This window comes from Sitophilus oryzae, unplaced genomic scaffold (assembly GCF_002938485.1).
Source record: "Sitophilus oryzae breed Bouriz unplaced genomic scaffold, Soryzae_2.0 scaffold_808_pilon_pilon, whole genome shotgun sequence".
NCBI lineage: Eukaryota > Metazoa > Arthropoda > Insecta > Coleoptera > Curculionidae > Sitophilus > Sitophilus oryzae.
In genome coordinates, this window is record NW_022147426.1 from 4,921,755 (window position 1) to 4,944,343 (window position 22,589).

General features: G+C 31.6%; 2 protein-coding genes across 2 annotated transcripts; one reads left to right on the top strand and one right to left on the bottom strand.

Moving 5' to 3' along the window:
- Positions 1 to 767: 767 nt before the first annotated feature.
- LOC115888787 (S-adenosylmethionine decarboxylase proenzyme) lies at positions 768 to 10,140 on the bottom strand. Its single transcript, XM_030908626.1, has 7 exons — positions 9,718 to 10,140; positions 8,006 to 8,092; positions 4,580 to 4,781; positions 4,246 to 4,479; positions 4,091 to 4,183; positions 3,674 to 3,829; positions 768 to 3,210 (listed from the first exon to the last, which is right to left on the bottom strand). The coding sequence occupies exons 1-7, from the start codon at positions 9,846 to 9,848 to the stop codon at positions 3,070 to 3,072; spliced, it is 1,044 nt and encodes a 347-aa protein (XP_030764486.1). The 5' UTR covers positions 9,849 to 10,140; the 3' UTR covers positions 768 to 3,069.
- A 1,235-nt stretch (positions 10,141 to 11,375) lies between these two features.
- On the top strand, positions 11,376 to 16,660 carry LOC115888791 (DDB1- and CUL4-associated factor 6-like). Its single transcript, XM_030908629.1, has 12 exons — positions 11,376 to 11,760; positions 11,864 to 12,136; positions 12,196 to 12,352; positions 12,399 to 12,559; positions 12,615 to 12,766; positions 12,825 to 13,008; positions 13,760 to 13,947; positions 14,012 to 14,268; positions 14,354 to 14,498; positions 14,561 to 14,697; positions 15,588 to 15,840; positions 16,030 to 16,660. Exons 1-12 carry the CDS (start codon positions 11,673 to 11,675, stop codon positions 16,180 to 16,182), a joined length of 2,148 nt encoding a protein of 715 aa, XP_030764489.1. The 5' UTR covers positions 11,376 to 11,672; the 3' UTR covers positions 16,183 to 16,660.
- Positions 16,661 to 22,589: the final 5,929 nt, after the last annotated feature.

Consider the following 22,589-nt stretch of genomic DNA (forward strand, 5'->3'; position numbering starts at 1 on the left):
TATTTATAATATTATAGATATATATTTTATTTATTATGTGTTATATTAAAAAAAAAATAAAACGTTTTAATTTTTTTAGACAATTTGATATCCCTAAATCCCTAAGAGTCCCACCAGAAATGATTGAAATCCTAAATATAAATTATGCAACTTATGAGTTCAGTAATTTTTTCAGCGGGTAAAAAACTTAATTTTATTATTTTAACTCTAAAAAAGGAATACGAAAATGTAGGAAATAATAAAACACTTTTATTTTGCTTATTGTAAAGTTTTAATGAAATATGACTTTTAAAATTATCGATACATACATTATTAACAATTATTACAAGCGGAACTAAAACTAATCTCTATTTTGCTAAAAATTCTGTAATTTTACTTTGTCATTTAATAAATTTGAATACATTCAAAAACTCCCCCGAAAACACAAACTCGAAATAAAAAATATCATTAATTAAAAAAAACAGTTTTTTATAAACCTTTAAAAAAATATATAAAAAACAAATAAGGTATGTCACAAATTTTATTTTAGTTTGTTTTTACGTCAAAACATCTATGCATATAAACTTTTTAAATATAGATATACATTTATATACTTTAAAAATCTATATAGTATCGTTCCTTGGAACATATATTTATATATTCTTGCTTACTGTAATATATAGTCCAGATTTTTTTTTATTATATCGATACATTTCGAAAATAGATATATTGTCTACTCTATAATCTTTTTACAACAATGGACCTTTGCCAACCCTGATGGTTTTTTTTATAATAAGACAAAAATCAACCGACGAAAAAAAGCAGTGAAAATATTGTTTCGGTGCACCTAACTTTTTGTACACTTTGTTTATATTTTTCCCTAAAGGCCCCATGATATCGATTAAATATATTTTTTTTTCTACATACGCATATAAAAAATATGTAATAAAAAATAGTTCAAATGCGTCTCAAGATATTCAGATAAATAGAAAGATATGTTAATGATATGTATAACTAAATTTTTGTTTTTTAACAGAAATAATTAATAATTTAACAGCATTTCTGCCAATAAAAATTCAAATCTCGCTCTTCTATAGTTTATGACAGATTTCTGACAGTACTAGGTTCATTTGAACTACCTAGGGATGTTTGCACATATAAAATTATTTTATACGCGTATGTACCCCAACTACGTTTAACTATAAAAGTGTGACGATAAATTGTACACTGGTAAGAGTACTAATAGTACTAATTCGATAAAGCGACTTTGCTTTTGATTTAGAAGCAAACTCGCGTCAGTGTACAACTTTCTTTGAACACACTCGCCAAATAAACACGGACTTCTACGTAACGTCCTTTTTGGAAATACAGCATGATCGAATAAAAACGACGTCATAATAGGCGTAAAAAAATTATTTGATCGTTAAAAATTTATTTGAGATCCTTTTGACGAACGTTAAAATACGTAAAAAACGGCGTCACAGCAGCTTTTGAAATGATTTTCGATGATAGTTAGTGTCGAATCGTAGATTAGAAAGAAGTAAACAGTTTCAGACGTGCAAATTTAATTAGTTTTATTTAAAAACAAAAATTATTATTCCTTTTAATTATGACAAGTTTTATATAAATCTATAATAAATTACACATACAGGGTGTTAATTCCTTAATGCCGTGGTAATAATAAAGGGGGTCATTCTTGGGCCTATTCTAAGGAAAAAACTTCATACAAGTGTACGTTTTAAACATCTTAATTTTTGAGATTCATATGAAGTTTTAGCTTAGAACAGGGAAAAAGTATTTTCATTAAGGAACACCCTGTAGAGCTGAGCTGTCGATTGTCGTTTCAAAGCCCACTGTGACTACATTCTCAGTCATATATCACTCAATATAGACTTCATATAACTGAAGATCAATATAGCTGACAGACATATTTATACAGTATGTCCCCAGATTGTTTTTACAAGAGGAAAAACTTTTTTATTATTGACATTTTGAGAAAAATGCATTCTTCATAAAAATTTTTGCTTGTTCTAAAACGGTTAATCCCGTTTATATTTTTCCAAATTTCCATACAGTTTTAGAAATAATTAAACTTTAACCAGCAAGAAATATGACGTTAATCAAAATTAATAATCCAACAAAGAATGATATCTAAATTATATTACCGCAGAAACGACTTTGAAAAAATTCAACCATAATTTCATGTTGTTTTTTTTAATTTTCTCTAAAAGGGTATGGAAATTTGGAAAAGTATAAACGGGGTTAATCGTTTTAGAACAAGCAAAATTTTTTATGAAGAATGCATTTTACTCAAAATGTCAATAATAAAAAAGTTTTTCCTCTTGTAAAGACAATCCGGAGATATACTGTAGGTTAGCCCAAACTGAAATGTCATTTCTGTACCCGCTACGACATCGTTCTCATTCCATCACACCGTAGTACCGCGTCGCAAGAGAGAGTACGTAACTGGAAAGGACGTAACAAAAACTAATTGGGAAAAAACAACGAGGCGTCATAAATTTCGAGCGATCCGTTCTGTACCGGCCGAGACGGGTGTAGTCTTGCAGCGTAGAGAGCTCCCTATATGTACAACGGTAGTCTAGGTCCGCCCGTCCAACCCTCATAGGTTAAAGGCGGGCGCCGAGGCTGTCCCTACGCCACACCACCCCCACTCGACCCGCGCGCCCTCTCTCACGAGATCTTGTTGCGCCACCACGAGAACAGCACCAGCGGGGACTCGAAGTCGGTGAAGGTGAAGGCGGGCGACGACGAGAACAGCGCGAAATAAACGAAGAAGAAGGAGAAAGGGCCGAAAGTCTCGCGAAACCTGGCGGCCACGTCGCGCTCCTTGGAACAGGCGCAACTAAAAAATCGCCTGGAGGAAGAAGAACGGAACGAGCGCTTCCTGAAACTGCGCCAGAGGGCCTGGTAGAAGGCTTGTAAACTTTTGTCGGACACCAGGCGAGATATGTCGGAATAAATGCTGGAAATCGAACGGGAGGACTTGCGCGAGGGGGAGGAAGTGTGACGGGGGGAGCGAGGGGAGGGGGTGGTAGCTGCGCGGGGGCGACGCAGCTCGGCTCGACACCCTCAGCTGGGGAATTTCGTGTAGAACGCGTAGAGCAGGTCGTAGTTCTTGAAGCTGCACTGTTGCACGTCGCGCCGGTTGTACTTGTTCGCTATTTGGTGAAGTTCCAGTACTTCCTTGGTGTTGTTCTTGCTGGGGGAGTCCTGTAACACAAAGAAAGACTTATATCTTTTGTAGGTTTTAATTGAGGAGAAAGACACGTATATTTTAGCACAGAGCTGCAACAAGTCAGTTTCAAAAAGACAAATCTTAAGTTAATTTCAACATAAAGTTTAAGTTCTTAAACAACGTGGGAAACCCTGGTTGTAATAAAAGAATTTTCTAGTCGGAGCAAAAGGAATGACTAGAAAGGTTCGAAAAATATGCATTAGGATATCTAAGCGCAGAATAAAGCGCAGCATTTCAGTTTGAATAAGTTTGAATTGTTGACATAATGGTGAAGGCACCATAAATAGCGCGGTATATTACTTAATTAAATCAATGTAAATTAAAGTCGTTTAATAAATTAGCTTAAATGGTTTATCGTACATTTTAAGTTAACAATTTTAATAAAAATAAATAAATAAGACAGGACAAACGCTAGTTAAAGTGTATTATATTAGTTACCTGGTTAGTAAAGACTGTCACGGTGAACTTTCCGGGCAAAAAAGTTTCCAGAACCTTGCCGATGGTGTCCTTGATCGAACTGCTAGGAATATTAGTCTCAAAACTCACATAGGAAAAATCTGGTTCTGGCGTGATGTGGATGGTCATGTAACAACCCTGAGAAATATTCTGATTTTTAAAACAATACATAATAAAAAAATTGACAAAAAACCGCAACAAGTTCAATTAAATGAAAAGTTACCTGTGATGGATTTTTTTAATTTAAAAAGAAATACAACTTACGTCAGTCATTTCTGACTTCTGAAAGACATGAAAAAGACACATAATAAAAATGAAATTTTAATAATTTAAGAAAAAATCTTTACAATAATTATTTCAGAAATTGAAACTTTAGTTGTATATTTTGAAACTACTCACATTTTTAGTCACCCCGTTCATTGAATATCCGCAAGGATCGAACAAAAACCCATCTATAACCATGTTGGGTATGATTTTATCGATTCCCGATTTCTAAAAACCGAAATAAATATAAATAAATTAATCCAAAACAAACGAATTCATTCTAAACTTACTTTAGTCGCTTCTGTAGCATTCAGGCATTCTTCTTTGGTAAATATTGCCATCACTTCCGGATCCAAATCGGTCATTAGAATCTCCAAAGTCTGATCCGGCTCTGTGGATGGCAGGGCCACCCTCCTTTTTCTTTGTGGTAAGGGATTTAAAGTGTAGAGGTACCAACAGTCTCTGTTGACCGCTCCCAAACAGTAGGCAGCGCCATCGGGGAAGATAGCGTCCAACAGGGCGACCTAAACAGGTCCATATTAATAAAATATTATACAAGATGATCAAGAAAGGTATTCGAATTTTATAGAAAATAGTAAACATTTATAGGAAATTTATTCTTACCTCTTGATCAAAGTGCTTGTGTGGTGTGACCTGTAATTCCGGTCTTTTATAGTTTTTTCTGGAGTAGAATAAATCTTCAACTTCGTTGAAACCCGCGTATTTTTCTGTCAAAAGAAGCAGAGGTTCCAGGCATAGTAAGGGAGTAGTGGTTCCGCATGTCTTCAATATGAATCTCCTTTTCGATATAAACATTGAACTTTCACTAAAATAAGAAAAAATAATTAAATTTAAATTTTGAAAATAATAAATAGCAACAGTAAAACATAGTAATATTGTTTTATTAGGAGTAAAAATGACACTTCTTGTTGCGAGGCTGTACGTTTGACGGACGAGTGTTTTTTAATTTAAAAAATGACTTTTATATTATTTATCACGTCGCAAAAATTAATACTTTTGTGACGTTTAAAAAAAACATTTTTTTAAACTCTGCATAGGATTTTATTATTATTATTATTATTCATTCTACAGGAATTCTGCTAAAATAACCATTATAAATTTTTGCAAGTAAAAATAATTGCATCTTATCGACAAATATGTCACTCCATAGATCTGAACACTTGTTGCCCATTTATTGTTGTTGAATCTTATGTGATTCATTTACGTTAAAAAGCCTATACAGAGATAACAGTGATGCACGTGACACTGTAATATTAAATAAATCGATCATTGAATACAGGAACTGGCAAAACTTTCCGTTTAATATAGTCTGATGATGAAACGTATGAGTGGCGTCAAAACGCGTCTACCAGGACGTAGAACCGACGGCATAATATTGGCAAGATTTCAATATTTTCGAATGGGGAAAATAAAAACAGAGTATATAAATATAAGCGACTAACCTAAACATAAATACTTAGAAATAGTTTTGAATGTTCCAAAATAGCATACACCATATGATTGAATAAAAAACGGCGTTCCAGCTAAGGTTCCAGTGACTTTCGAAATTACAAATAATGATAATTTCTATTGGATCGATTCTTATTACACAAATTAACAATTTACCATAAATAATAAGAAGAATTCTCTCAAACATTGACGGTTTTCCGTCAATTAAAAATTAATGTCCAGCGAACAGACTAGCGAGAGAGATTTCGACAGGCCAAAATCGAGGAAAACCTGACCTTGTCCTTGTCAAGGAGCCAGAGAGCGGAAAATCGATATTCCAGCAAGTCTAAATAAAGCACAGCATCAAATTCTGGACCTCCACAGAAAATACCGAGTGAAATCCCGCAAATTATTATGCCACAATAGCGGTATTGTTTTCTAAATCAGCTGTTAAACAGTACATAGTTATGTTTTGTTTACCTTTATGCTTATAAAGTAGAAAAAAATGTAATTAAATTTTTTTGCAGCGGAATTTTCTTTGAATTTAAAATTTAAATGAAATATTTGGTACTAATTTTAGATGACTATGTTCTTAATTCTACTGTTATCTGTTTATGCCTAATTTTAAAATAATAAACTACAATTTTTACGATTCCAAAAATATAGGACAAGAAATCGAAAATGAGTTCGTGTTGATTTTTCAAAATAATTTTATCGTCTGCCCTCATCTCTGTTTATTTTTTATATTAAAAGTGCTGCCAATTCTATTTTAATTAATTATGAGTGTAATTATTCTTTTAATTTACATTTTCAATCATAATATTATTTGCATTTAATGTGGAGATGTTTTAAATAAAATTTCTAAATCTATTTAATGTAAAAAAATGCGATATGTTTCTCAGAGTTATTATTAACGAATATCATTTAGAACGAAAATTCAAACAACAATTTTCCAGGAAATAAATATAAATTTGAAGAAAAAAAAGTATGATATCTCTCCGAGACAACTTATACTAAAATCTAAGTGTTTTGACTTTTTGTATATACAAGTAGTCAGTGAAAAATGAAGTGACTTATTTTAAGATGTGTCTCGATAATCATGCCCATCTTAACTGATTTAGGCTTACAAGAGCATCATTGTTACATTATTAAAAGGCTGTCGTTCAATTATATATAATGCCGTACTCTAAATCGAGACACCGCATAAAGATATTTAAATATATTTTATCTGTAGTATTATTTGTGAAGCTGTCAAGTTCAATAAAGTTCTAAAACTGAAAACATCCGTTTTTAAATCGTGTTGTAATAACACTTGAAATGATAAAATCGCATTCTTGAGACTTGAGATATACAGTATTAAACTAACCCCCTATACACTAATGTCGTCTGATAAGAGTTTGTTCTCATTCACCTTTTACGAATCAATGAAAAATTAAAATAATAAATTTTATATAATATAATTTTATTCTATACTTTTTGTTTATGTCCTGTGTATAAAAAACAATATCACCCTGTATAGACTAGGTATTGTAATTTATATGTCCCCTTATGTCTCCTAAGACATTTCAAGTGTCTTTTTCCTGCTACTTTAATCTGATTATATAGTGCGGAATTTTCATTTCTTTTATCTGAAATTTGATAAAATACTGTTAAGCACTGTCAAGTGGTACTTCTTTCTAAATTTTTTTCCTATGGCAACAAGAATTTTTGAAACCTTTAACATTCAAATAAACCTGTATTTCTTTCTTCTTACCCTTACACAACAATAATTTCAAAGTAAAAAAACATTGCGTCTTGTTAAAACAAGTTCATGCTACAAACTGTGAATTTAAGTTCAGACTTTCGATAAAAAACATTATTCTAGTTAGTGTTTGCTATCTTCCAGTTATATCTGTCAATATTGTCTAATTGATAATTAATTACACTTTATTTATTAATGGTAAGCGATAAAGTAGATTTGAAACTGTAGATCCTGGTGACTTTTGGACAAAGAAATGTTTCATCACTTTTTTAATGGTAGCAGCGAGTTAGCAGCCAATTTTGAATATATTCAACCATTTCTGACTGCACTATATCAGTTTTAAAATTTACTTATATGCAAACAAAAGGAACTAAGTTCGCCAAACAATAGTTCATTGATCATCAATATCACTAGCTCTATCTGACCTTTTATGTGATTTCAGTATTATTAGCCACTATCTTGACATTTTTTTATTAATTTGTAATTTATACTATTTTTCAGACAAATATCAATATAAATAAAGATATATCAGACTTGATTCATTTATAACGAACGTTTACCAAGTTTATAATGTGCCAAAATTGCATTGTCAATTGAATTGGCTTTTATTGGCAGAGTCCTAAAAAGAACTTCTACATAAACTGGTTCTATTTATAGAGTTCGTAATTTTTTATTAATGAATATATATTCGCCAAGGTTATTGCTATTGTATAATGTTTATTGATATCACACACAATTCGTAAATATTTAAGACATAATTTCGGAGGAATGGAAATTTCAGTGTCTTAAATAATTAAAAAGTACGTATGCCTAGTTCTCCAACTTTAAATATTGATTTTTAAGGTAAAGGATGCTCTTACCTGAGTACATAGGCGTCGATCTGATCGTTCTGGACAAAACTGATGATTTCGCATCTAACAATCTTCATCAGAGATTCCAACTTTGACCTAAATAAAAACAATGTTTATAATACATAATTGAATTATCGCGTACCAGCTTAAAATAACCCTTTAAATCCTAATAAATTTCAAAGCTTACTTCTAAAATTCCATATAAAATAAAAGTCAGAGATTAACAAAGAATAAATTTTAATATTTACATATTAATCAAATGAAATTAAAAAATGTGAAATATGATATAAAAAAATATACATCTGGGTATTCATTAACTCATTGAACACTTAAATTACTTATTGAAAAATTGTGCATCTAGTGGTTTCAGTGGTCAGTAATATTATTGCTGTTACATCGGGTTACCATGCCTCATGTTTAAAATAATAACATACAGTAATAAAACAGTAATACAAAAAGTAAAATTTTTATTTTACAACATACTTAAAAATTATGTTTTCCGTTCTGGTCAAAATTAATAGGTACTGATTTCGTACAGTATATTTAGAGTACCTACCATGTACCTACACATGATATAAATAAGATATAATGAAACCAAATAACGGAGACGTAAATAAATCAAACTATGTAGGGTAAAACAAGGGGTAAACCACCCAGTTATTATTAGCACTTTAATAGGATATACGATTATACTTTATCTAACGGAATCAGTAAAAATTATTTTTTCTTGGTCTGGATCTTGTTAATCTACTCTACTATAATTTATTTTAACGAAACAATTCCGATTTTTTTTTATTCGAAATTAAAAAACAATAGTAATACCTTATATTGTATTCAATTATTTTTTATGTCTTTGATATTTTTGAGTTTGGTTTAAATTAAAAAGCGCCAATGACTGGTCACTTAATTACCTATACATAATATTGCTTTAGGTGCGTATTTTTGGTATGAGCGCCAATCACTAGATTTAGGAGAATTTTCTGAACCTTACCATCAAAATTAACAAAAATTCGCAATTGTCAAATTTATATGGGAACATTAAATTTAAAGCATATATTTTACCTACTTAATAACGTAGTTATTTCTAAAATATTAGCTTTATTTTGCGATTTTTTCCAACAACGCAACGCGCCAAAACAACGATTTTTTCTACTTTGCTAAATAATTCAAGGCTTGAAATAAATATGGCAATCTGATTCAGTTGGTATGTCCAGATTTATTTCCAAATATCACAAGTTATAAAAATATGATATTCTCTGAAAAATGAGTGCCAATAACTGGCTGAGTGCCACTAACTGGGTAGTTTACCCTATATCACACATTTTCGATATATATTTTTTTTTTAATTAGTGGTACCTTTAATTGTCAAAAATTAGTAAATTATCATCCAATCTCACAATTTATTACCCATATAATTTTTCAAACTAGTTAAAATAAGTTCAGTGCGTGTTTCGAATTTTTCTTTAACAATATAAGAAAGTGTACGTAAGTAATTAGCAATTTTAATTTTAGTAAAAATATATTAAAATAATTTTGAACGAAGCAAAAGGTTTCTGTCAAAATGACATACGCAAAAAAAAACAGTGACAGCTTCAGAATTTTTTTACAGAAAACGGTTTGTATTTAAAGTCGTACCGAGAGTATAGCTGGTACTCCGGAATTCCTAACCTCGCTTAAATTTTGCCGGTCTACCAGATAACACTAGAATTTAGGTACCTCACCTGGGTATGTTTCTCAAGTCGGCGTACTTGTCGTCTCCATCCGACGTGGTGAACCATATCTCCAGCAGTTTTTCCACCCCCTCGAAGTACTGTTCGCTGCCGTTATTTACTATTGTCTCGTCGGAAGCCATTTGGAGTCGAAGGTAGTACCGCACTTTCAAAATGCTCAACTGATTATGAAACGAAAATGCAGCGGGCCCGGGTTTTTGTCTAGGTCGCCGGCAGGGCGCGCGCGCAATCGCCGATTTATCGAATAATCTTTTTCGAGTGTCACTGATAACAGCTTTGTCCTTTTATACCATCTTTGTAGCTTCTTATAATCGTTTTGCTTGGAGGTTCGCTATGGCAATTGATGCGTTTGCTTTAGTTAAAAAGGTCCTTAAACTTTAAACTCACCCAAGTCCCTTGGTATTTCCGGCGCCGATTATTCAAATCATTTTTTGACGATTAGGGAATTACTGCAGCATTCCGCTGTATCACGTTAAACGCTATTCGAACAAACGCTATTATATGTTACAAAATAATTTTTATTATTTCTATATAAAGAAAGATTAGAAAATAAAAGTGTGTACAAAAATCGTGGTCAAAATAAATATATATTTTTATGACTTTCCTTGTCTAAGAATACAAACAACAAAATTTATTTTTATGTTCTTTTTAGATAAATATATTATGTACGTAACTAAAATTAATAAAATGATTTTAAAAAACCGAATTATAATAAAAAAATATAATTGTAATATAATACAATGAGATATAATGTCTATTATTATTTCTTATACATTTTTAATAAGGGTAATCTTCTAAACAATAGCATACTTAAATAACAAAACATATAGTGATTGATTTATTAATTAGTAAGTATATAGTAATAATAATTATACATTATATTTTAAAATATTGTAAATAATACCAATTAGTTTTTTCTATTATAGTTTAATAAAATAATATATGATATAAAACATAATACGACCACTTAGCGTGTAGCATTCTTTTAAATTGATTTATAAAGTGTTAAAAAAAATTATTGAAATATATATTCATTTTTATTATTTATTTTTATAACAATTTGTATGTGAAAAAAATGATCCTGGAATGATATAATTAAAATAAAGAACTTTTCATAAAAAATGTGTTTTATGAGAAATATTAATACAATATGATCAAAAAAAGGCGTCAATTATATGGGAAATGTCACCGATATCCATTTTCAAGCCAACTGGACGCCGTTTTTTCGATCATACGGTACATGACATCTTATATCGCTTGATGTGGGGTAGTTAGAAATAAATCAGGCCACTTTGTTGAAACATAAATCAAAACGTTAAGTTTTTAGATCTTATCAACCAGGAAGCAAGCACTTTTCTGCATTTATTTTAGGTAAATTTAAGTATTGTATTATTACTTTATCGCAGATAGTTAAACAGTTACCGTCTGTTAATAGCTGCTAATCTTTGCCTCTTACGAATATCCGTTTCTAAAGTACCATTCAAAATAAAAAGAATACATAGCAATCCTAAAACGTGTATCTAAAAAATTTAAAATATTTTGTATTTAAGGGTGATAAGATTACTCGAGAGTACTCCCTAATTTGACGCTTGCGCAGTATCTTTATTATTGAATATTTGACATTTTGTTTTGACATTTGACGGGGTGACAGTTGTTTGCTGTTTGACGTTTAACTGGCTGTTTTTAGTAATCGGTGTTTTCAGTTTTCCTTTCCGACAAGAAAAGCGATGAAAAACGTGTAGTATTTTTGTCGGACGGGACGCAAATAATTCCAAATGTTTGCGCCACCTTATCCCCGAACTTATACTCGTATTTTGACGGCTGTGATTCGTTCTAAATAGTCCACAATGATCTCTAGAACTTGGTCTATTTTTAGTTTTGTATTATAGAAGAACAAAAAACGTACCGTACCGTGTGTTTTCCTCACTTATTTAGATTTTCTGGAAATGGCTGACAAAAGGAACTCTATTTTTAAGGATGTTTGGAACCGGCAACACGATTCGAAAATTACAAGTCTTTCAAACACGGCCAAAGGTATATACATTTCTATCTTGAATATTTAATGATTAAGAGAACCATACTTTGCTATTGTTAGTGAATAATCAATACCTGTTTCATCGTTATTTTCTTATTCAAGACGATTTAGCATTAGTTCAAAGACTGGACCTGGTGAAGCGCTTACAAGTTCACAAAGGTTGTGTCAATACAATTTGTTGGAATGAAAAAGGAAACTTATTACTGTCCGGTTCCGATGATCAGCATTTAGTGATCACAAACGCATTCACTTACAAAGTAGAAGCAAATTATTGTACTAGTCACAGGGCAAACATTTTTAGTGCAAAATTTCTGCCATGCACCAACGACCAACAGATTGTCAGTTGCTCAGGAGTTGGAATTGTGTTGCATACAGGTATTTTAATGTTATACAACACTTAAGAGAAAATACTAATAATTTGCGACGTTATTTAGACTTAAACCGGCCACAAGATACTTACAACAACCAGTTTACTTGCCACGGAGGTACAACAACTTACGAGGTAATGACTATACCAGATAATCCACATACTTTTATGAGCTGTGGTGAAGATGGTACAGTGCGCTGGTTCGATTTAAGAACAAAGAGCAGGTATATGAAAACTATAAATGTTCCTTTTTTGCATTGTTTCTTTCAGTTGTTTTCAGCAAAGGTGCCGAGACGATATACTGATATCGTGCCAAAGGGCTATCACAGCCCTGGCCATTAGCCCTACCGCTTCCTATCAATTGGCAGTTGCCTGTGCTGATTCTACTGTTCGCGTCTATGATAGAAGATTTTTAAGCGTGTCTCCTGGAGGTTTGTAAATTCATTTACATCTTATGTATGTACAAACGTATAAATTCTTTTGTAGAACATCTTCTGGCTCAACCCTTCTGTACATTTGTTGCTCCAAAATTCGGCGAAGAAAGACACTATAGAATAACATCTTTGAACTACGATAGCGATGGAAGAGATATGCTTGTCAGTTATTCTTCAGATTATTTGTATTTGTTCAATGTCCAGGTACAGAGTATGTTACAAAACATAATTTGATGTTACTTAAAAAAAATGTATGAAACAGGAACGTACATCGACTGAACTGAAAGCCACGGGTAAAAAACTGTCAGGCTGGGAAAAAATCGGCGCTTTTCGGGGTAAGAGGGAAAGAGTGTCTCCTCCTCCTGTGAGGAGGTTAAGGTTGAGGGGAGATTGGTCTGATACGGGACCAGACGCACGGCCTGAAAGAGAAACATCAACTACCGTAGGTTAGTAACGATATTTATACCGGGTGTTTCTCAAAAAAGTGGCTCACTTCTATATCTTTTTTAATTTTTCAGATAAAAATGATCTAGGCTCGAAATATCGAGCGTGTGGTACCAAATTATTTGTAAAAAAATGCTTTTTCCAAATATGCTAATGAGCCATCCCCGTTCCATTAGAAAAAAATGATATATGATTAAAAATACGATTTAGGCATCTTTTAAACGGCCAGGACGAGATACAAACATTTATTTATTTAAATATATTTTTCCAAGGCTCCTTGATTAATAATTAGTGATTTTAACACAGCCAGTGAAACAGGAAGGGACTAAAAACAATTCTCATATCAAAAAGCAGTATCAATTAATCCTAATTTATGTCATATACTAACATACCAAATCTCGTTTTTTTATCTGAAAAAATAAAAAACTTATAAGGGTGAGCCACTTTTGATAATCACCCGGTATAAATTTTATTTCTTGATTTTATAAACATGTAATTAGTTGTCCCTCTTTTTTTTATGATATTGATATTATCCATTCTCTTCCATTAAATTGTTATTAAACGTATGATTTTATAAATATTATAAATTTAGTGTAACTTTAGTTGCCTAGCTTGGCGACGTTAAGGCGCGTTTTCACGAGTCAAGTGAATTCAAGCGGCTTGTGATCAATTGATTTGACTCGTGTAAACACACCTTTATCATTATTAAGTAAATTTCGTTCGGTTTCTTCAAGTTTATTTGCTATATTGAAGGAATAGGACAGGCCAGACCCCAGTTGCAAGCCACCCTAATGCAGCGCATGACCGATGTCTTGTCTCGCATGCTGAACGACCCGATGACGCGCGCCGCCCTATCGGCCGGAGGCGAAGACTCCCTGGACCCCGAGGAAAACGCCCAGAGGGTCTTGGAAGCGCGAGAAGGGGGCGCTGCAGCTCTACAGGTCAGTTTCGCCTTTTTTTTTTTATTATTCTCGATTAATTTCTCTGCCTTTTGTGGTGCTGTAGGAAGGTGGCGCGGGTGGTAGTATGGAGACCGACGACGGTAGTACTGGGGCCGATGAAACGTCCGCTGCCGAGAATTCGACTAGACCGCAGACTTCTTCGTCCGAGCCGACAACGCCGCATCCGACCGCTTCGACTTCGGAGAGCAGGACGGGGCCCTCCACTGTCACCAGCGACCTGCACACTCATTTGGCCGCGTTGAGGAATTTGAGGCAGGGGTTTATCGATCAGCACGGGGCGGAGCCTTCGGTCAGTTTCAGGTAGGAAAAGAAACCATTTTAATTATTAATATTATAATATGTAAATTATTAAAATTATAATATATAAAAATAATATTTTTATCAGGTATTCAGAGCAAAGTACATCCAGCTCAACTATAAGTCTGAGAGCCAACAACGAACCTCCTCAGGTTGCCGCTGAATCTAACAATGAATCGACCGAAGAAAATCAGAGAGGAGAAAGTTCAGGAACGAACAACAGAGCACTGGAGGTTAGAAAATCTTAAGCCAAACATTTTTTGAACGGTTTTATAGCAAGTATATTTTTGCCTAGATGGACGTAGATTATCCCGAGGAGGAGGAACTTCGAATAACTTCGGAATCGGCCGCAGTTGAGAAAACGGAAGAGCCCATGACCAGTCTCTACGAGGCCGAGGTGAAGAAGAAGTATATTGGACATAGGAACGCAAGGTAAAAAAACTCATAATTGTTTTCTAGATCTGTCTGTAGTGCGTCCAACGGGAGAATCCCCGCCAGTGACAGTTGTGTGTTGTGTCTGTCATCTGGAATCGCTGGCAAGTCGTATTTTAGTAGTTTTTTAGATGTCGAATTATTAAGACAGGTTGCTACGGATTTCCATGCCAGGAATAATAATTATTGCAATTCGAATATTCTTTGTATTATTTGTTGCATAACTAACAATCTATAATTATACAGGGTGGTTAGAACTGTATTCAGGAAACTTCCGCAGCATATTCTGCAGTTATAAATAAATAAAAAAGTTTGTATAAATTTATGTCTTAAATGCTTCGTTTCGAAGTTACAGGGTGTAGAAATTTAATTTACTATAGTCGATATTTGGATAAAAATTTGTGTCTGTGTGCTTTTTGATATGAGAAATTTGATTCATTTAGATGTCGATATGAGTCCTACTTCTAGGGGGCGTAACCTACGCGTGTTTTAACTATTTTGAAGAGTAATAACTTTTCGTCCTTACCTGTATAAAACTACCAAGTGAAAAAATATTCGTTTCCGTCATTTTTTACGTAAAAAATGTCTCTTAAAGTAAAAATCGCTACGAGCAACCGTTTTTAAGATATTTTGAATGGAAATAGTTAGAATACATGTCATTATTGATAAAAAAATAAACACTTGAGTAAATAGTTATTTGACTGAAATGATAAATGTGGGAACTTTTTATTTTGTTAGATTAAACGCACATTTTTCTTGAAAAAAAGTTATGATAATTGTTTTATGTTATTGGATGCATAACTTGCAATCTATGTATCAAGTTGAGGCTGATCAGTCGCTCAGTTCTACAAACTCAGTATGTTTATTATAAAACTACGTTTTCCCCTTAGGACGATGATAAAGGAAGCGACGTTCTGGGGCCGGGACTACGTGATGTCGGGGTCGGACTGCGGCCACGTGTTCATCTGGGACCGGCACACGGCCGAGCTGAAGATGTTGCTGGAGGCCGACCAGCACGTAGTCAATTGCCTGCGCCCCCACCCCCGGTTGCCCTTTCTGGCCACCAGCGGCATCGACCACGACATCAAGCTGTGGGCGCCCGTGTCGGAGGAGTGCGCCTTCGATAAGGACCTGGCCGACGGGGTGAGTTATCGCTATTTTTTTCATTCGTTCATTTCCATCTGAATGAATTTTCATATACTAGATAAAGTAAATCTTTATAAATTCACATGCAAAAAAACGCAACGGATAAATTTTTGGTCAAATTTTAAGTGTTTTGTTATTTTTAGCCCTATTTTACCACCCTGTATATTAATATACTTATTTTTTCAGCTGATCAATAGAAACGCTATTATGCTGGAAGAGACCAGGGATACCATCACAGTACCGGCCGCTTTTATGATCCGAATGTTAGCCTGCCTGAACCAGATCAGAAGAGGAGCGCGCAACAGGAACAGAAGATCCACCAACGAGGACGAAAGTTAAACCATAATGTTTAACGTTCTTTATTCTTCTATTACCATTGTTCTTCTTTGTTCGTTATTTTCGGTATTCTTTCTAAGTATTCTTTAATTTAGTTTTATCTATTTTATATGGTGTGTTTACTATGTAAGATAAAACATTTTAGAGGGTGAATCATTTTACGTAAAAGAACGAAATGTTTTACTTTATTTAGGAAACAGGCTGTATAACAAATTAGTGATTTTTTCGGGATGTTTAATAATGTCGCTTGGTCAAATTTAACGCCGAAAGTTTGTAATTTATTTTTTTACTGATAAATCAAGTGTGATATTAATTTTTGGACTGAGATAGAAGAATCGATGTTATTTTACGATAATTTAAGGGAAGTGTTTTAATGAACTGGCTTTGTTAAATATTTTCCTTCACACTGTTTCAGTTTTATGATGGAGTGAGATGTTTTTGCAATGTACATACAATAAAATAAAAAGTTTTTAAAATTGCACATACTTTTGTTTTCATTGTTCCTAATACAATACGATCGAAAAAAAATCGGTGCCAAACGTGTGTTAATTTTTCTATAATTAGTGGTAATTTTTGACCAGTTTTATGTTAATTTTTAGTAATTGACGTGTAGAGATTGACGTCGCCAAAAATAACGATTGTTATTTCCCAGCCGTCTTTGATGCGTTTTTTTTTCGATCGTACAGTACTTTTCACATAAAAAATGGTGCCATAGGTAAATTACCTGCTTAAAATTAGAAATCAACAATCCACTTTAATAGATTTTGATGTTTTTTCATAAAAAAATTACACAGCTTGTGATCCAAAGAAAATAATATCTACAGTTGGCTTAGAAATTTAAATGATTTTATTAAATTTGATATACCTACAGCAGCGGAGAAATTTAAAAGGGGGGGGGGGAACTTTTTTTATAGGGTTACCAATCTTAAAAAGTATTTTTTATTCAACTGGCAATTTATTGATTTATTTAATTATAGATTTATCGATCTATCGATTTATCAATTTATGGATTTAAATTAAATTTGTTTTTCCTTAATTTTTCTTCAAACCAACTAAAATAAGAACTGGAAAGTAATTCTCTTCTCGGTAATTTTATCAAGACGATGAAAAATATGACGTCTCCTAGGTGAGTTTTCAAATTATAATTTAAGCGCCTTTTGCCGAATCTTCATTAAAAAGCAAATGAAAGGGCTGTTCTCTGTTTCAAAGAAGCTCTTGACAGTTTTAAGTTACTGTCTCGTGTCATTAACTTTAACTTAGTTATCTCTTCAGTTTTGGGATGGATGTAAGTCTATGAACGAAATAATACATTTTTATTTATTAATTTTATCGATTTACGATTTTATCAGAATTATTGATTTATAGATTTATTGGTTTTATCGATTTATTGATTTATCGATTTATCGATTTTATTGATTTATTGATTTTATTTCCATTTACTGATTAAATCGATTAATCGATTTACTGATTAATCGATTTTATCGGATTTATTGACTTATCGATTTATTGATTTAACGATTTATTGATTTAACGCTTTAACGATTCAACGATTCAACGATTTATTGATTTATCGATTTATTAATTTATCGATTTATCGATTTATTGATTTTATAGATTTTACTGATCTTACCGATTTAAAATTAAATTTTGTTTTTCCTTAATTTTTCTTCAAACCAACGAGAACTGGAAATTAATTTTCTCCTCGGTAATTCTTTTAGCAAGACGATCAGTACTGAAGGACGTCTCCTAGGTGAAATTATAATTCTGCGTCATTGAATTTCTTATTTAAAAATCAAATGGAAGGGTTTTCCGTTTCAAAGAAGCTTCCGATAGTTTCCATAACTGTTCGCAATCATTACTTTAACTTCTAGATATTTCTTCAGTTTTGGGATGGATGTAAGTCTATGAACGAAATATATTTATTTTATTGATTTTACTGATTTATTAATTCTATCGATTTTAAATTAAATTTGTTTTCCTTAATTTTCTCTTTCAAACCAACTAAAATAAGAACTGGAAAGTAATTCTCTCGGTAATTTTATCAAGACGATGAAAATATGACGTCTCCTAGGTGAGTTTTCAAATTATAATTTAAGCGCTCTTTGCTGAATTTCTCTCTCTCTCATTAAAAGCAATGAAAGGGCTGTTCTCTGTTTCAAAGTAGAAGCCTTGACAGCTCTTTAGTTACTGTTCGTGTCATTAACTTTAACCTAGTTATCTCTCTCAGCCTTTGGGATGGATGTAAGTCTATGAACGAAATAATAATTCTATTTATTAATTTATCGATTTATTGATTTATCGAATTGATTTATCGGATTTATTGGTTTATTGGTTTATCGATTTTATTGATTTTATCGATTTATTGATTTATTGGATTTATCGATTTATCGATTTATCGATTTATCGATTTACTGATTAATCGATTAATCGATTTATTGATTTTATCGATTTATTGATTTAACGATTTTATTGATTTTAACGATTTTAACGATTCAACGATTTATTGATTTATCGATTTCCATTAATTTATCGATTTATCGATTTCCATTGATTTATAGATTTACTGATTCATCGATTTCTAAATTAAATTTATTTTTCCTTAATTTTTCTTTCTCAAACCAACGAGAACTGGAAATTAATTTTCTCCGGTAATTTTAGCAAGACGATCAAAATATGACGTCTCCTAGGTGAAATTCTTTATAATTTTAAGCGTCATTGAATTTCATTTAAACAATGGAAGGGTTTCTTCTCTCTGTTTCAAAAGAAGCCCTGATAGTTTTAAGTAACTGTTCGCAATTTCATTACTAACTTAGATATTTTCAGTTTTGGGATGGATGTAAGTCTAAGGAACGAAAATATATTTATTTATTGATTTACTGATTTATTAATTTATCGATTTAAATTAAATTTGTTTTTCTCTTAATTCTTTTCTTCATAAACCAACTAAAAATAAGAACTGAAAGTACTCCTCTCTTCTCTCGGTAATTTTATCAAGACGATGAAAAATATGACGTCTCTAGGTGAGTTTTCTAAATTATAATTTAAGCTACCTGCTGAATTTCTCATTAAAAGCAATGAAAGGGTTGTTCTCTTGTTTCAAAGAAGCTCTGACAGTTTTGAAGTTACTGTTCGTGTCATTAACTCTTTTAACTTCTAGCTATTCCTCTCTGCCTTGGGATGGATGTAAGTCTATGGAACGAAATATTACTTTATTTTATTTATTTATCGATTTATCGATTTATCGATTTATCGAATTATTGATTTATCGATTTTATTGGTTTTATCGATTTATTGATTTATCGATTTGATGATTTATTGATTCTATTGATTTATCGATTTACTGATTAATCGATTAATCGATTTATTGATTCTATCGATTTATTGATTTAACGATTTCATTGATTTAACGATTTAACGATTCAACGATTTTATTGATTTATCGATTTTATTAATTTATCGGGATTTATCGATTTTATTGATTTTATAGATTTACTGGATCTACTGATTTAAATTAAATTTGTTTTTCCTTAATTTTTCTTTCAAAACCAACGAGAACTGGAAATTAATTTTCTCTTTGTAATTTTGTAGCAAGACGATCGTGTAACATGACGTCTCCTAGGTGAAATTATTATATAATTTAAGCGCTCGGGCTGAATTTCATTTAAAAAAAAACAATGGAAGGGCTTTTCCGTTTCTAAAGAAGCCCTGATAGCTTTAAGTAAACTGTTCGCATCATTAGCTTTAACTTAGATATTTTCGCCTTTGGGATGGATGTAAGTCTTATGAACGAAATATATTTATTTATTGATTTACTGATTTATTAATTTATCGATTTAAATTAAATTTGTTTTCCTTAATTTTTCTTCTCAAACCAACTAAAATAAGAACTGAAAGTAATTCTCTCGGTAATTTTATCAAGACGATGAAAAAATATGACGTCCCTAGGTGAGTTTTCAAATTATACTTAAGCGCTCTTTGCTGAATTCCCTCATTAAAAAGCAATGAAAGGGCTGTTCTCTGTTTCCAAAGAAGCTCTGACAGTTTTAAGCTACTGGTTCGTATTAGCTAACTCTTTAACTTAGTTATCTCTCTCAGTTTTGGATGATGTAGCCCATGAACGAAATACATTTATTTATTAATTTATCGATTTATTGATTTATCGAATTATTGATTTATAGATTTATTGGTTTATCGATTTATTGATTTATCGATTTATTGATTTATCGATTTATCGATTTATCGATTTATCGATTTATTGATTTATCGATTTATTGATTTATTGATTTATCGATTTATTGATTTATCGATTTACTGATTAATCGATTTATCGATTTATTGATTTAACGATTTATTGATTTAACGATTTAACGATTCAACGATTTATTGATTTATCGATTTATTAATTTATCGATTTATCGATTTATTGATTTATAGATTTAGTGATTCATCGATTTTAAATTAAATTTGTTTTCCCCTTAATTTTCTTCAAACCAACGAGCCGGAAATTAATTTTCTTCTCGGTAATTTTAGCAAGACGATCGTACCATGACGTCTCCTAGGGTGAAACTATAATTTAAGCGTTTGGCTGAATATTCATTTAAAATAATGGAAGGGCTTTTCTCTGTTTCCAAAGAAGCCCTTGATAGTTTCCATGTAACTGTTCGCAATTAGCTTTTAACTTAGATATTTCTAGTTTTGGGATGGATGTAAGTTCATGAACGAAATATATTTATTTATTGATCAATTGATTTTATCAATTTATGGATTTAAATTTAAATTTGTTTTTCCTTAATTTTCTTCAAACCAACTAAAATAAGAACTGGAAAGTAATTCTTCTCGGTAATTTTATCAAGACGATGAAAATATGACGTCCCTAGGTGAGTTTTCAAATTATAATTTAAGCGCCTTTAAGCACCCTCTCTACTAAAAAGCAAATGAAAGGGCTGTTCTCTGTTCTCAAAGAAGCTCTTGACAGTTTTAAGTTACTGTTCGTGTCATTAACTTTAACCTAGTTATCTCTCCTAGTTTTGGATGGATGTATTCAAGGAACGAAATACATTTATTTATTAATTTATCGATTTATTGATTTATCGAATTATTGATTTATAGGATTTTATTGGTTTATCGATTTATTGATTTTATTGATTTCCATTGATTTTACTGATTTTATTGATTTATCGATTTTACTGATTTATCGATTTACTGATTAAATCGATTAATCGATTTTATTGGACTTATCGATTTCCATTGACTTAACGATTTCATTGATTTTAATCGATTTAACGATTCAACGATTTCCATTGATTTATCGATTTATTAATTCTATCGATTTACCGATTTTATCGATTTATTGATTTTATAGATTTTACTGATTCATCGATTTAAATTAAATTTATTTTTCCTTAATTTTTCTTCAAACCAACGAGAACTGGAAATTAATTTTCCTCGGTAATTTTAGCAAGACGATCAAAAATATGACGTCCTAGTGAAATTATAATTTAAAACGCTCGGGCTGAATTTCTTATTTAAAAACAATGGAAGGGTTTTCTCTGTTTCCAAAGAAGTCCTTGATAATTTTAAGTAACTGTCTTCGCACTGTCATTAGCTTTAACTTAGATATTTTCAGCCTTTGGGATGGATGTGTCTATGAACGAAATATATATTTATTTATTGGATTTACTGATTTTATTAATTTATCGATTTAAATTAAATTTGTTTTCCTTAATTTCTTCTTCAAACCAATCCAAAATAAGAACTGGAAAAGTAATTCCTTCCTCGGCACTCTTTATCAAGACGATGAAAAATATGACGTCTCCTAGGTGAGTTTCAAATTATAATTTTAAGGCCTTTGCTTGAATTTCATTAAAAGCACGAGTATTGTTCTCTGTTCTGCAAAGAAGCTCCTGACAGTTTTGAAGTTACTGTTCATGCCATTAACTTTTACAGCTAGTTATCTCTCAGTCTTTGGGATGGATGTAAGTCTATGAACGAAATACATTTATTTATTAATTTATCGATTTATTGATTTATCGAATTATTGATTTATAGATTTATTGGTTTATCGATTTATTGATTTATCGATTTATCGATTTATCGATTTATTGATTTATCGATTTACTGATTAATCGATTAATCGATTTACTGATTAATCGATTTATCGATTTATTGACTTATCGATTTATTGATTTAACGATTTATTGATTTAACGATTTAACGATTCAACGATTCAACGATTTATTGATTTATCGATTTATTAATTTATCGATTTATCGATTTATCGATTTATCGATTTATCGATTTATCGATTTATCGATTTATCGATTTATTGATTTATAGATTTACTGATTCATCGATTTAAATTAAATTTGTTTTTCCTTAATTTTTCTTCAAACCGCTTTGAGAACTGGAAA